General features: G+C 46.0%; 2 protein-coding genes across 3 annotated transcripts; both read left to right on the top strand.

Annotated features, from left to right (window-relative positions):
* The first annotated feature begins 1,646 nt into the window (after positions 1 to 1,646).
* cth1 (cysteine three histidine 1) lies at positions 1,647 to 3,843 on the top strand. Its single transcript, XM_086166245.1, has 2 exons — positions 1,647 to 1,713; positions 2,968 to 3,843. The coding sequence occupies exons 1-2, from the start codon at positions 1,705 to 1,707 to the stop codon at positions 3,841 to 3,843; spliced, it is 885 nt and encodes a 294-aa protein (XP_086022371.1). The 5' UTR covers positions 1,647 to 1,704.
* A 720-nt stretch (positions 3,844 to 4,563) lies between these two features.
* taf6l (TAF6-like RNA polymerase II, p300/CBP-associated factor (PCAF)-associated factor) lies at positions 4,564 to 14,631 on the top strand. Of its 2 annotated transcripts, none has more exons than XM_086166462.1 (12): positions 4,564 to 4,701; positions 5,348 to 5,505; positions 5,942 to 6,028; positions 6,113 to 6,263; positions 9,639 to 9,689; positions 10,222 to 10,316; positions 10,405 to 10,479; positions 10,920 to 11,140; positions 11,246 to 11,378; positions 11,669 to 11,797; positions 11,987 to 12,477; positions 12,978 to 14,631. In XM_086166462.1, the coding sequence occupies exons 2-12, from the start codon at positions 5,359 to 5,361 to the stop codon at positions 13,324 to 13,326; spliced, it is 1,929 nt and encodes a 642-aa protein (XP_086022588.1). In that variant the 5' UTR covers positions 4,564 to 4,701; positions 5,348 to 5,358; the 3' UTR covers positions 13,327 to 14,631. The 2 variants fall into 2 exon arrangements, with proteins under 2 accessions (XP_086022588.1, XP_086022587.1); XM_086166461.1 differs by having other exon boundaries at positions 12,948 to 14,631.

Raw genomic sequence — 14,631 nt, 5'->3', positions numbered from 1 at the left:
AGAAATAAAGATTTTTTTTCTCCATGGTCAGAATGTTTTTTTTTCCTCACATTTTTGCTTCCACGTTACAGATGTGACAGTTAAATCTGTTCATAAAATTGTTTTGGGACTAAATTGAGACATTTTATCTCCTACTGTAAATTTACTTACAAATCAAAATTAAGGGGACTTGAAATCAAATATGCAACTAGTTTTATTTTATGTGGATTTGGAAAGTACAAATAATGCAAGAAATAATCACAAAGGCACTTACGAATAAGCTTACAAAAAAAAAAACTACAAAAGAGACTCCCTTACTCTGTCACATTCAGTAATACATTCAGCAAAACCCATGGTCTGCAACTAACCCATCATTGATCAAACATGAGCAGCAGGGGCCAGCTAGCAGCCCCCAAGGGCATCCTGGGCTTCAGTGTCTGGCTCAGCAAAACTGACAGGCTGAGAAGAGCATAGGAATTGAACCAAGGGTTTTCAATTTGTATTAGACAGCTGCTCTTGCCACCTTAGCCTTATTGCCACAACTGTTAGAAAGGATTTGTCAAAGGGCCTTTGCTGTAAAATACACCTGCTGTGGCATCCTGGGCAGCCGGTGGATGTGATTGGCCAAAGGCCTGCATGATGTGGGATATAGACTAAAGGATTGGTTTACAAGGGATTGGTTTACAAGGGATTGGATGCGATGTGCTGTTATGGCCTCTTTATGTTTGATTCCTGTTATCACATCTTCCATTTGTCTTTGTTTATGTTGAAACCTTGAGTGAGGTATTTGGACAATTTAATGAGCTGACTGACCAACAGGTCCCTGCAAAACAACACTAATAGGTCAGATCCTTCCATTCAGATGACAATGAAATTGCTAAATCGTGAATTTCAATTTGACTGAAATGAATTTAAGTCAAATTTAAATTCATTCTGTCTGAACAAAGTTATGGCTTTGTAATTGATGTTTGCAGATGACGTGATGTGCAATGACCGCAGGTAGTGGCTGGAGGAAAATCTGGAGAGATGGAGGTATACTCAGGAGAGGACAGGAATGGGGGTTAACTGCAGCAAGACAGAATACATGTATGTGAATGAGAGGAGTCCAAGTGGAGTGGTGAGCCTACAGGGGGTGGAGGTGAAGAAGGTCAGAGGATTTTAAGTACTTGAGGTCAACAGTCCAGAGCAACAGAGTGTGGAGAAACAGGTGACGAAAAGTGTCAGGGGATATATGAGTATCAGCTGGAACAAAAGAAGACGGTGGTAAAACCAGTGACGTTGTCTGGTTTGGACAATGAGGAGAGGACAGGAGGCAGAGCAGTAGTAGTGGGGGTTCCCAAACTCTTTGGGAGTTTGGGAACAACAGTAGATGGAGAGGGTCATGAAGGAGTCCATCAGAGGAACAGCATGTGGTAGATGTTCTGGAGCTACATGGGGGAGGGATAGTGAAGATCTGGGAAGAAAGATGCTCCAAGAGGTGTAAAGGAGGACCCGAGAGGAGCTTTATGGATGGAGCGAGAAGACATAAAGTAAGACGGTGTGAGAAGAGAGGGTTGGGGTATGTGGCACCCCCTGCAGGGCGCCGAGGGAGGCGCGGGCCGGAGCGCACCTGCAGCTCATCAGGGGCGGCAAGAGGACAGTTTATAAGCCGGCGGGAGACCGGAATGGTGGAGGAGGCGGTTTCCTAGCCTATCATCGCGCCTCTAAAGTGGGCCGGTTGCAACAATGGTTGAGGTAAGTCAGGTCTACATGAGGAAGGTTCTAGAAATAGAAAATGGCGAAATAACCCCTCTTCCCGACATTTTAATTTCATTTTTGTTAAGGAAAATGACTGCACACACCTGGCGCCCTTGGGGCGCCGACTAATTGCTGGATTACCCCTGCTCTCCCATTGGCCGCAGGTGTTGCCCCTGTGGCTCCAGGAAATAGACGTTTGTAACTGGAGTCCACCGGAAAACTCATTGTTTTTTTTTTTTGTTGTCAGCAGAAAGGCTCAAAACGGCTTTTTAGCTTGACGTTGGCCTCGTATAATTAAACTAACCTAAACTATACCTTGTTCTTTATTTGGGCCTCCTAATCGCCATGTAAGCCTCTGTTCCGTTGTCCAGGGAAGGCTGTACCTCAAACTTGAGGTACAGCCTTCCTCCCGTCATTCAATATGAGTGTTACCTCAGAGCGCTAAATATTTCAGGATAAATGTGTAATTAAGCCCTTTCGCGGTCAAAGGCCTGCTGGACTTAAGGGGAGACCTGCGTTGAATTCTGACCCTTGAGCAGGGCATTAGCCCCTATCTGCCGGAATGTCTTGGCTAGTATGTCACCCTGCGCTGCACCTCCTCCCGGGCTTCAAGGTCACTCACACTTCCACGGTTGGACCTGTTGGAACAGGACCGTTTCATGAAGCTTTTCTTCACACATGAACTCACGTTAAGATTAACTCTCCTGATGCCATGCTGCTAAACTTGTAAAGGACCTGTGATTGTCTGATCTTTACTACTTTGGTATAGCTTGGAATTTTGCTGAATATTCCAGAAGATCAGTAGATGACTTGGATTGCAGGCCAACTTCATCTCTGAAGTCAGATTTTGGCTATATATTTCAAATGCAACAAACTGCCTTTGGTAATAAAGAGCTGAACTGAGCATAATCCTGAAATGCTACTTGAAATTAAAATGTCAAAAGATCAAATTGAGCTTTTCTAGCAAGGATAGATTTTTGTTATGCATAAATACCACAAATAAGTATAAGTACCATGTCACTAACAGCATGTTGCTGATTACTCAATGGTTACGCGGGAGGGGGACTTGCTCTCTCTTCCGACAAAGCAGTCGACTTGTCTAAAGGACATCAATATTTCACGTCTTCCTAATCATTGCAGTCTTCAAATGTATTAAACACAGTTGGGCATCTTCCAGACCTGTGGGCTCAATCAATCCCTGGGCTGGCTGATGTGAGCTGGATAGGCTGAGTGAATTTTCTTTGTCTCCAGGCAAGTGAAGACCTGTTCCTGCCTTTGTACCAGGACAAGGAAATGGTTGACAACCTCCTGTCTGGTGAGGAGTCTGCTGGCTGCCCCACCCTGGCAGAGGCCCTGCTGCCCCTTGTGGAGTCCTCGTCACCCCCCCTCATTCCCTGGGTGTGCTCCACACGCTACAAGACAGAGCTGTGTACCAGGTACTCTACCTCGGGAGTGTGCAAATACGCAGAGCGCTGCCAGTTTGCTCATGGACTTCATGAACTGCATGTCCCGTTTCGCCACCCCAAGTACAAAACTGAGCTTTGCCGAAGCTTCCACACCACGGGCTACTGCTACTACGGCAGCCGCTGCCTGTTTGTTCATAACCCAGACGAGCAGCGGCCTCCCCAGCGCCGTCGCCGCAACATCCCCTGTCGTACATTCCGCTCATTTGGCATCTGTCCTTTTGGCACCCGTTGCAACTTCCTCCATGTGGAAGATGACGAAGGTGTAGAGTTCCCCAACCAGGTGACTCCTCCCACGCAAAGGCCACAGCTGAAGGAGTGGAAGCCTCGAGGAGCGCTGTGCCGCACTTTCAGCTCCTTTGGCTTCTGCTTGTATGGAACTCGCTGCCGTTTCCAGCACGGCCTTCCCAGCAAGATACGGAGTGGTTCCCAGGGCAGCTTGGGGTTGCCCTCGCCTTTTGCGTCTGCCTCTTCCGACTCTTCGGTTTCATCCTCTCCTCCCTCGGGGTCCCCTGTGGACACGCCATCCGTGGAGGCTGCCGCCCACAATGCCTTTACGTTCTCCAGCAAACATCTGAGTGATCTGCTTTTGCCATTAGCACTGCACCTGCAGCAGCTGGAGACCAGCAATGCCCAGGAGGTCTGGGACTGCCGGGCCCTCTGAAATGGACGCCACAGACCAACTTTGTTTTTTTTTAAACTTTTTTTTTTTTTTTTAAATTAAACTGGTGCTTGTCAGGTCAAACAGACCTAGATTGTTCTTCGGCACCACGGATGAATGTAATAAATTTTAACTGTCCATTATTAATTGAGTGTCTGATCTCCGCCTCAAATAAACTAATTTTAATCTCCACCTCAAACTGATCTGTATCCTATCAACTGATGGGTATGACTGAGTTCTGTCTAAAGCAAGCCCTGCTACGTGTGTAAAACCAGGCTTTTTTTTTTTTTTTTTTGCTACTCTAGGCACCGTTTTAGATGGGAGCCACAGCTTGTATCTCACAACCTTAGCTTGTTGGAACTACGTAGTACTTTCTCATGAATCCCAGCTTTTCTTTATTTTAGTTTGAAATGAATCTCCAGCTGTTACTTGAACCATATTTTTTTCAGCAAAATTCCCTCAGTATCTGACTGATGGTTTCCCTCAAGTCAGATTTCTTGGAGGTGCCGAACCTGTAAACACGGGAAACCGAAACCTACGTTGGAAGAAGAAAAAACAAGAATTCAAGTTGCCAAAAATAAACCAGAAGTCAGAGTTTATGACCAGGCTCTCACTCAGTCAAATAACTGATATTGTACGTATCTGATACAATTTTGTGTTTTATATTTTGGTTATTACCTTGGATTATAAAAAATATGTGTCTTATTTTGAAAATTTCAATAGGACTTCCCGCGTTTCCGATGTTCGGTAGCTTGACGCTGTCATGGCGGTACAAAGCCGCTTAAGTCAGAATCTGCGACAATTATGCAAAGTTTTCGCTTGACTGATAGTATTCAGCCCGCAGGGGAGCTTGGCGAAACGGTAATGTGACTTTTGGGGTGGTATATTTTTAATTTGGATCACCACGAAAGGTTTTTATCACTCGCAAATGAGGCATTCGCTTGTAAAAGTTAGCTAGCTACAGCTGCAACATATTGGCAAAGAATGAACATGTGGCTGCTCCATCATAATGACACGTACATCTTTAAAAAAGAAGATCTATACATATCAGTCGTCCAAACAGTGGCAGTCAATGTTACAGTTGCTTTAATGTTAACTTTTAATCTATGCTTGCCGCTTTCCACCTGACCAACAACGCAGCTTCCATAGCCAGCGACAATTAGTCTGAATCGAAAAGGTTGCCTCACATTGGACCACCAAACTTCGTCTGGAAGTGGTGGAGAAACTTTGATGTAGCAAGGAAGTCTGCGCTCTCACATTCCTGTCAAATTTGTCTCTGTTGTTGTTTTCCTCGAGTTTGTTCGAAAATGCGGAATCTGTAATCTGTCATCGTAGTCACCTTAGCGGTACCAGCACCATCCGGAGGTGTTGGGCCCTCCTCACCGGGGACCGTTGCCAATCTATCTGGAACGGTGGAAAGCGGTTCGCACAGCAACAATCTACTCGTGTTTGTGGTTTACACAAGAAAACAAGCTTAAGAATATCCCCGCTTGTCTCCCCGCTGCAGTGTCCGTGACCATGGCAGATCGGGAAGAGAGGCGCTTCGCAGAAGTTTCTCCGGACTCTGTGAAGCTGATGGCGGAGAGCGCTGGTGTGGAGCTTGCTGACGACGTGGCAGCGCTGCTGGCCGAGGATGTTTGTTACCGATTGAGAGAGGCGACACAGGTGAGAGGAAGTTCTGTGAGCACCTTTAGTCCACAGTTAACTCAGGGATAATTCATTCATTAATTTTCTGTACTGCTTGTCCTACACTCAGAGACAAGGGGTGGGGGTGGGGTGGGTACTGGAGAGAGGCAATTTTCTCCCATGACCACAGGAAATAGAAAATGAGGAATTAAATCTAGTCACTCACACTACATTTTTAATAACCTTGGAATTGACCACAGCTCTTTTCACTGTTGTCACTTAAAAATCAAACCTAACCCTATCTACCTCAGCATAACTCATTGTTGTTCATTGTTTTGTACTTTTCCACCATGGGTCACCGCTATTTTAATGCTCTGTATATGTGAAGGTATGGTCATATTTGCAATAAAGTTGACTTTGACTTCACCTGTGTAAGTTTGTTCACAATACATTTCCCGTATTTGTCAACTCATAGAGCAGCTCACAGTTCATGAGACATGCCAAAAGGAGGAAGCTGACAGTGGAGGACTTTAACCGAGCTCTGCGCTGGAGCAATGTGGAGGTGATTCTCCCCTTGGATTTGTAAATCGTCATGTCTCCAGGTTAATTTGTCCCCTGGTCAAAATGTCCCCCTCCTGTGAAACAGACCATCTGTGGTTATGGCGCGCAGGATGCTCTGCTGTTCCGCTCTGTGAAGGAAGGTGAACTCTTCTTCATCGAGGATAGAGACATCAACCTCGTGGAGCTGGCTCTGGCCACCAACATACCTAAGGGCTGTGCTGAGACCATGGTGCGAGGTAAGACGCGTACGACTCCTGCAGAAGGGATCTCACAGAATGGGAACAAAGGGAAAAAAATATTGTGATGATGTGTGTGTTAAGTTTCGCAGCAGAGCAGAATAAAAATCCCAACATAGGGTAGCAGAAACACAAAACAAGCAATAAATTAGTGAATCAAATAATTTTTTGCATGCACTTTTGTTAATTCATTACCGATCTTCTCCTTCCGCCTTTCCCTTCAGGGGCCGCCACCGCGAATGAACCTTCTCCATCTAAGCCTTTTCTCTGTATCCTCTTCTCTCACACCAACTACCTTCGTATACTCTCTCATTATGTCCATAGATCTTCTCTTTGGTTTTCATCCAGACGTTTTGCCTGGCAGCTCCAATTCCAGCATCCGTTTACCAATATATTCACTATCCCTCCTTTGCACATGGCCAAACCATCTCAGACTGGCTTCTCTGGCCTCTCAAAAACGTCCAACATGTGCTGTTCCTCTGATAGATTCATTCCTGATCTTATCTATCCTGGTCACTCCCAAAGAGAACTCAAGCATCTACGTCACTGCGGCCTTTATCGCTGCCTCCTGTCTTTTCGTTTTTGTAACTGTTTCTTGGCCATACAGCATTGCTGGTCTCACCCCTGACTTCTACACCTTTCCTTTCATTCTGGCTGATTGTCTTCTATCGCATAGTGCCCCTGACACTTTTCTCCACCCATTCCTGCCTGTTTGAATCTGCCTCTTCACCCCTTTTCCACACTCTCTGTAGCTCTGGACTGTTGACCCCAAGTACCTGAAATCCTCTACTTTCTTGATCTCAGCTCCCTGTAGCCTCACCGTTCCACCTGGGCTCCTCTCATTCACACACATATACTCTGTCTTGCTGCGACCAACTTTCATTCCTTTCCAGCGCATACCTCCACCTCTCTAGATTTTCCTCAGCCTGTTCCCTGCTCTCGCTACAGATCACAATGTCATCTTCAAGCATCTGTCTAACCCTCTGTCAGCCTGTCATACCTGTTAACCTAAGTACCTGAAATCCTCCAGCTTCTTGATCTCCACTCCCTGTAGCCTCACCGTTCCACCCGAGTTCCTCTCATTCACACACATATATTCTGTCTTACTTTCATTCCTCTCCTTTCCAGAGCATACCTCCACCTCTCTAGATTTTCCTCTACCTGTTGTCTGCTCTCACTACAGATCACAATGTCAACTGCAAACATCATGGTCCATGGGGATTCCTGTCTAACCTCATCTGTCAGCCTGTCCATCACCATTGCGAACAAGAAGGGGCTCAGAGCTGATCCCTGATGGAGTCCCACCTCCACCTTGAACTTCTCTGTTACCCCTACAGCACACCGTACCAGTGTCTCACAGCTAGCATACATGTCCTGCACCAGTCTAACATACTTCTCTGCCACTCCAGACTGCCTCATACAATAGCAGAGCTCCTCTCTTGGCACCCTGTCATATGCTTTTTCTAGGTCTACAAAAACACAATGCAGCTCCCTCTGGCCTTCTCTGTACTTTTCTATTAGCATTCTCAACCCAAATACTGCATCTGTAATACTCCTTCTAGGTAGGCTTGAAGCCATACTGCAGTCTAATTTCCACTACTCTTTCACAAAACTTCATTGTATGGCTCATCAACTTTATCCCTCTATAGTTGCCGCAATTCTTCATATCCCCCTTATTCTCAAAAATGGGTACCATCACACTTTGTCTCCATTCTTCAGGCGTCTTCTCACACTCTTAAGATCCTGTTAAATAATCTAGTCAGAAACTCTACCGCTGCCTCTCCACACCTCCACAGGTATATCATCAGGACCAACTGCTTTTCCACTCATCCCCTTCAAATGCCCTCCTCACTGCACTTTTACTGGTTTCTGCTTCTTTGTGGTCGAGAATAGTCAGCTCTTCTAGCCTTACCTCGCTTTCATTTTCCACATTCATCAGCTCTTTAAAGTACTATTTCCATCTTCCCATCACTCTTCTAGCATCTTTCAATACATTTCCCTCTCTGTTCGTAATCACCTGTTGTACATGTTGTACTGTTGTACATCCTTTCCATCGTTATCTCTGTTTCACCAACCAGTATAGATCATTCTCTCAGTTTCTCTCAGTTTCAGATTCATGAGTCTATCTGACATTCTTTTCACCTCCAGAACATTCTTAACAAACCGCTCTTTTAAGATAACTCTTACTCCATTACTCTTCTTATCACTACCATGATAGTACAACTTAAAGCCTGTTCCTAAGCTTGTAGCCTTACAGCCTTTCCACCTGGTCTCCTGGAAACACAGTATATCCACTTTCCTTCTCTGCATCATGTTGACCAACTCTCTACCTTTTCCTGTTATAGTCCCAATATTCAAAGCCCTTACTCTCAGTCCCAGACTCTTGCCTTTCCTTTTCTCTCTCTGCCTCCGAACACGCCTCCTGTCCTTCTTTGACCAACCACAGCCCAGTTTCCATAGGTTCCCTGTAGATCAGGGGTGTCAAACATACAGCCCGCGGGCCGGGACTGGCCCGCAAGGGGGTTCAACCAGGCCCGCAGGATAATTTGAAAGTCTTTTTAGTTTGTAGGGTGTAGGCAGGGATTCAATTCAGATTTTATATGCACATGTGTAAATGGTTTAAAAATCCCTTTCTTTATAAGTCTCATTTAATCTTAAAGTGCATTACCATATTTTTCAATACCAATTACTTGTGAAAGTTTTGTGCCTTTGTACAATCAGTGGGATCGCATGATCACGTGATTGCAATGCATACATGTGAATGATAGAAATTGCACTTTTGTCAAAGGAAATATGAGGTGTTTCATAAAATGTTTTGTAAAGGGATTGTTCATTAAATTCCAAGATTTTCTTAATGTCCTTGTACTTCTTTACACCAAAACAGAGCAAAGACATTATATTTTGGTTATTTATTGCTGAGTATGCCATTATTTTAATGGTCCGGCCAACTTGACATTTACCTAGGCCACATGTGGCCTGCGATGAGAAATGAGTTTGACACCCCTGCTGTAGATCATCGGCACCAATGGCGGTCGTTGTTAGCCTGGGCCGATCTGGTATGATCTGGTTATTAGGTTTGATTGACATGTTTTAGTTTTGGGAAAAGTTTTACGCCGGATGCCCTTCCTGATGCAACCCTCTGCATTTATCCGGGCTTGGGACCGGCTCAGGGAGACACTGGCCCGTGCCCGCTTGAGGCTGGCTCAGGGAGACACCGGCACGTGCTGCCCTGAGGCTGCATTTAATTCAATACAAATCCAATCATGAAAATATACTTTGTAAGCTCAGTTTCACATCTAGGTGGAAAAGAAGCCCAAGTTGCCTGGTCTTTTCCCATCAGTGTGTTAACAGTTTCTCCTGTGCTTTGTGTGTTAGTGAATGTATCGTACTTGGATGGAAAAGGCAACCTGGAACCTCAGGGCACAGGTGAGGCACAAACATATCAGGAAGTTATCATAACGTAAACATGAAAGTTTCTCTTCTCATGTTTCTGTGCAGGTTATAGAAAAGTCTGAAAAAACATCCCATTGTTTGCTCTAAAAATGTTGTCTTCATCTATTTAAAGTTTTCAAAATGAACAGTAAAATTACCACTACAATTTATTTTTTTCTGCCATTTGAATCTTGGAGTGCTTGGAAACATCAGTGTTGAACAAACTTCAATCAATAGATTAAAACTCAGATGAAATGATGAGAAGAATGTGGGGGAAAAAAAGGCCTGAGAAAGACATTCCCTAAATCAGAAGCTCAGCCAGACACGATCCAAATGTTTTGCAATAGATTTCAATTAAAGAAAGCTAACTATACCTAATGGATTAACAAGAAATGAATTCAATAATGTTCAAGAACTTATATGGATGGCAAATAGGGGAGAGGAGTATCTGTGGGGGGGATTAGAGTTTAGTGTAATCTAATGGTGTTTCCCAGATTTTTTTTGTGTGACCTCCTGGGTTTGTCAGTTCCCAGCGCAGTGCAGACACTCTCAGACGACTTGTTGAAGTACTACCAGCAGATCACCCGTGCTATCCTGGGTGAGGACCCCCACCTCCTCAAGGTATGTGTTACTATACCCTGTATGTGTGTATATGTGTGTGTATGTTGGGAGGGGTACATTCAACTTTGACATCACTGTTCTGTCTCAGTTGGCTTTGCTGGACCTGCAGTCCAACTCAAAGATCGCTGCCCTACTGCCATACTTCGTGTACGTCATCAGCGGGGTAAGAGATATCCATCCTTTGTTATGGCATCCATGAAACATTTACTGGAAAGCTGATACTCAAAAAAGCAAGACTGACAGAGTCTGTCAGAAAGACATTATCTGTACGGCTGAGAGACATTTCTTGGAAAAAGTGTGAGAAAGTTTAGAAAATTAGTCAAAAAGTTACCAAAAAAAGCAAATTGTTAAATGTCCCATAATTAGTTAGAAATTACATTGGAACCATGCAAGATATAATAATAGTCAGAGGAAAATGAGACAAGTACCATGGAATAAGGATCACAACACTTTAAAAGATGGTGTTCTGCAGGAAAGTGAGGAAAATGAAAGTTGTGACTGTTGTGACTACTGACCGCAAACTGTCAGATCATCAAACATGAAAATGTGCAGGCGTCTGTCTGTCACTGTGAACGCAGCAGTGACCAAGGATCTTCTGTACAGGTGAAGTCCGTTAGCCACGACCTGGAGCAGCTCAACCGGCTGCTGCACATGGTGAAGAGCCTGGTCCAGAACCCATACCTATACCTGGGCTCGTACGTGCGTAGCTTGGTGTCCAGTGTCATGTACTGCATCCTGGAGCCGCTGGCCGCTTCCATCAACCCGCTCAATGACCACTGGACCCTCCGGGACTACGCCGCCCTGCTTCTCAGCCACATCTTCTGGTCAGAGGCTCGAGCCATGTTTACGACATTCTAGAGAAACATGTTCTGAACAGTCAGCTGGAACCACCCAAGGAGCATTGTTTGTTGAGGTGTGTTTCCTAACAGGACTCATGGTGACCTGGTGAGCGGGCTGTACCACCAGATCCTGCTGTCACTCCAGAAGGTTCTGTCTGACCCAGTCAGACCCCTCTGCTCCCACTATGGGGCCGTTGTTGGTCTCCACGCTCTGGGCTGGAAGGTTTGTTCTCCACCTCTTGTGTCCTTCCACGCCACATAGTTTGAATTGTAGGTATGGTCATTTTAGAAGATGTTGCTCAAAAGTTTGCAGCAAGTAACGCACAAACAGAAAAAAGTTGATTCAGAATGGCCAATGATTTACTCATACCACACTAGTAACCATGACAACAGTTGAACTGATCATAATACAAAAAAAAAAATAAATTACCACATCAACCTGAAGACATCTACTTTGGGTTAACAGGAGAACCTGCTGATCTTTTCTCTCTATGTATTTATTGTTTCTGGCAGGCTGTGGAGCGGGTCCTGTTCCCCCATCTCCCCGCCTACTGGGCCAACCTGCAGGCTGTGTTGGACGACTACTCAGTGTCCAACGCCCAGGTCAAGGCAGACGGACACAAGGTCTACGGCGCCATCCTGGTCAGTCCTGCTTCAACCAGCCTTAAGAACTACTCAGGCCTGCAGCCATTTACAGTATGAGTGCCATGAAAGAGGATTATGGGAAATAATGCCCTTCATATTCAGAGTTTCCTGCTATCAGTGGTCTCCTTTGTAGTCCAAGGTTGAGTGAACGCAGCTTTCTGAAGCAATTCTCTGTTTGACCTGCAGGTCGCGGTTGAGCGTCTGCTGAAGATGAAGGCTGTGTCTCTGTCCCAGACCAGAGAGGGGAGTGTTGGGGGACCCCCGGGCCCTACATCCAGCACCGGGGGACATTGGGTGAGCTCCCCTGGTCTCAGCCCTCCTCCGGAGCCCCTGTCGGAGGCTGCCTTGGGTATTGCCAGCCACCTGCAGGCAGGGGGGGGTGGCTGCCTCTGGGAAGAGTGGACCCCCGTCCCCCTCCCAGACATGTACTGTGAGCTGTACTCGTTCTTCGGCGACAGCTTGGCTGTCCGGTTCAGCACTGGCCCCGGGTTCGGTACAAGCAGCACGTGTAGTCTGTCCCAGACCAGTGATTCCAGGAAAGACCCCCCTGCCGCCAATGCCGACAACACCCGCAAGATGCCGCAACTGACCGCCAACCTGAACATTAGCCCTCGGCAGGACGGGAGCCCTCGCACAGAGCCCCCTCCGCCCAGCCTGGCCACCCCTGGACCAGGAAGGTACACCCAATACCTGCATGTAGACGTGACAGCTGACCTCAGCAGTTTACTGCTGTTTCTAGTATAAACAAGGAACTGCTCTTTGAGTTTTTCAGTTATCCTTGCTATTTTCTGGATGATACTCTTAAAATGAATTTCTTATTCATGTCAGTTAATATGTTGTTGATGCCACTCAATCTTTTTTGATGTTTTTTTTTTTTTTAAAGAGCACCTCCTCAAAATAATTAACTCCCGACTTCTTCATATTCTTCATGAGTTTTACTCAGAGTAAGGGTAAATTAGAGGTGAAAGTTCGGAATGGTCAAAAGAATCCTTAAAAACAAACAACTGTAAAAGCATGATTCATAGCGTAAAATAATCTGGATATAGACAGTAAAATATCATGTGCCCATTTCCTCAATATTTAGAAATAACATATTGCAAAATACATGCTGTGAGTAAGTAACGTTGTATATTTCTGTATTCCCCAGCTTTAGTAAGATGACACTGATCTCTCCTAGGTCTCTGGCCCGCTCCTCTTCCTCCTCAGCGTCCTCGGTCCAGCGCTCCCGCTCCTCATCATCCCGTTCAAGCCAGCGCTCGACAGGCGTGTCCCGGGACGTTTTCCCCAAAGCTCGCTTCACCTCTCCTCAGACAGTGCCTCCCACCTTCTCCTTCCTCATTGGGGGGAGGCAGATGGGCCGCCGCTGCCAGGGCCGTCGTCCCTTCCAAACCACATTTGCCCCAACCCCACCCCTCCCCACCGTGCCCCCACGCGCCTACGCCCACAAGCTTCCAGTCATTGGCAGAGTGGGCAAACCTGTCCGCCGCTGGGCGTGCTCCATCTACTCCCTCCTCCTACCCCTGTAGACTCACGCTGAGACACCTGAGCACGCTCCTGGCTCCTGGACACGTATCACCCGTTTTGTCTAATGTCTATTTTCCCTTCATGTAATAATAACTTATCCTTAAATAATCCCCATGGGGAAATTCATTCTCTGCAATTAACCCATCATGAATGAACGATGAACAGTAGGCTGCTGTCAACCAATGCCAGGGGAGCAGTTAGGGGTTCAGTGTCTTGCTCAACAACACTTCAATACTCTAGGACAGTGGTCCCCGGGCCACGTACCGGAACGGGTCCTTGGATCAATTGGTACCGGGCTGCACAAGAAATAATTGATTATTTCTGCTCTATGTATTATCTGAGTCCGGGCGATCTTTTATTTTGAAAAACCTGGTGACGCCTGGGTCACTTGTGCACCAGAATTGAACCCACAAGCTAGCAAAATGAGTAAGAAACAGACGTCTTTGGAGAGTTCTTTCGAAGGGGAAAAGACCCAGTGAAGAGACAGGAGAAGAGCCTACTTGGAAGAAAAAGAGAGCTTTTAACGGACAATACTAGGAATCCTACTTGAAATATCGTCTTATCCCGGTAGGTGATTCCCACATATCTAGCCCACACTGCACAATATGCGGCAACCGGCTCTCTAACGAGACAATGAGGCAGTCAAAACTGCTTCGCCTCTTAGAGACCAAGCATCTGTCAAAATTCGTCCCGTGACGACAGAGGGTTGCCCAACTCCATATTTTTCCATCGACACCCCCCGCGCGCAATCAGTCACGCAGCCCGCGACTCAGTCCAAGGTGCAGCCCAGCACCCGAAGTTGCTCAATTCCAAGAGTGTGATTAGGAATTGACCCAGCTGTTGGGGTGAAGGTATAAAATGACCGTGGCCCCTTGCCTCGGGGCCAGAACCTCATCACCTGTACACTTTGCTGGTCGCGCCTCAGTGGATGTCACACCCAGAGAGGGTGAACGATCCTCTCGGGGTGACATTCTGGCCCGGGATATCTCGTAAGTATTTCCTGACTTTGAATGAACCATTCTTGCTTGATCAGTTTCTGACCGTTGTGACGTTTTCCCTGACTGAAATCTGAACACACCGGGGGAAAGACCGGTCCCGTGGCACAAAAACGGACACACCTGGGATTAAAAGACAAGCTCCTAGAGTATTTTAAAAGAAAAAATAAAGAAACTTGAGGAACAGAAGGCATTGCTGAGGACCACCGTATCAGAAAATGCGAATGCGCTATTAAGGTTTCTTGACATTGACTCCATATTCTGAAATGTTTGAAATGTTCATGAAAATAAAAAAAAATCTTTATAAATGTA

The sequence above is a fragment of the Fistularia commersonii genome, chromosome 19, assembly GCF_037954325.1.
Source record: "Fistularia commersonii isolate RoL2024-O1a breed Wild chromosome 19, RoL_Fcom_v1.0, whole genome shotgun sequence".
In the NCBI taxonomy this organism is placed as follows: Eukaryota; Metazoa; Chordata; class Actinopteri; order Syngnathiformes; family Fistulariidae; genus Fistularia; species Fistularia commersonii.
The sequence above is the reverse complement of the archived record's forward strand: the minus strand, read 5'-3'. Positions and strand labels throughout refer to the sequence as shown.

Coding starts and splice junctions, on each gene's coding strand:
- taf6l (XM_086166461.1), top strand. CDS start 5,359: ATGGCAGATCGGGAAGAGAGGCGCTTCGCAGAAGTTTCTCCGGACTCT. Junction 6,029..6,112: donor TGCGCTGGAGCAATGTGGAG/GTGATTCTCCCC, acceptor CCTGTGAAACAG/ACCATCTGTGGTTATGGCGC. Junction 11,379..11,668: donor TCCACGCTCTGGGCTGGAAG/GTTTGTTCTCCA, acceptor TGTTTCTGGCAG/GCTGTGGAGCGGGTCCTGTT.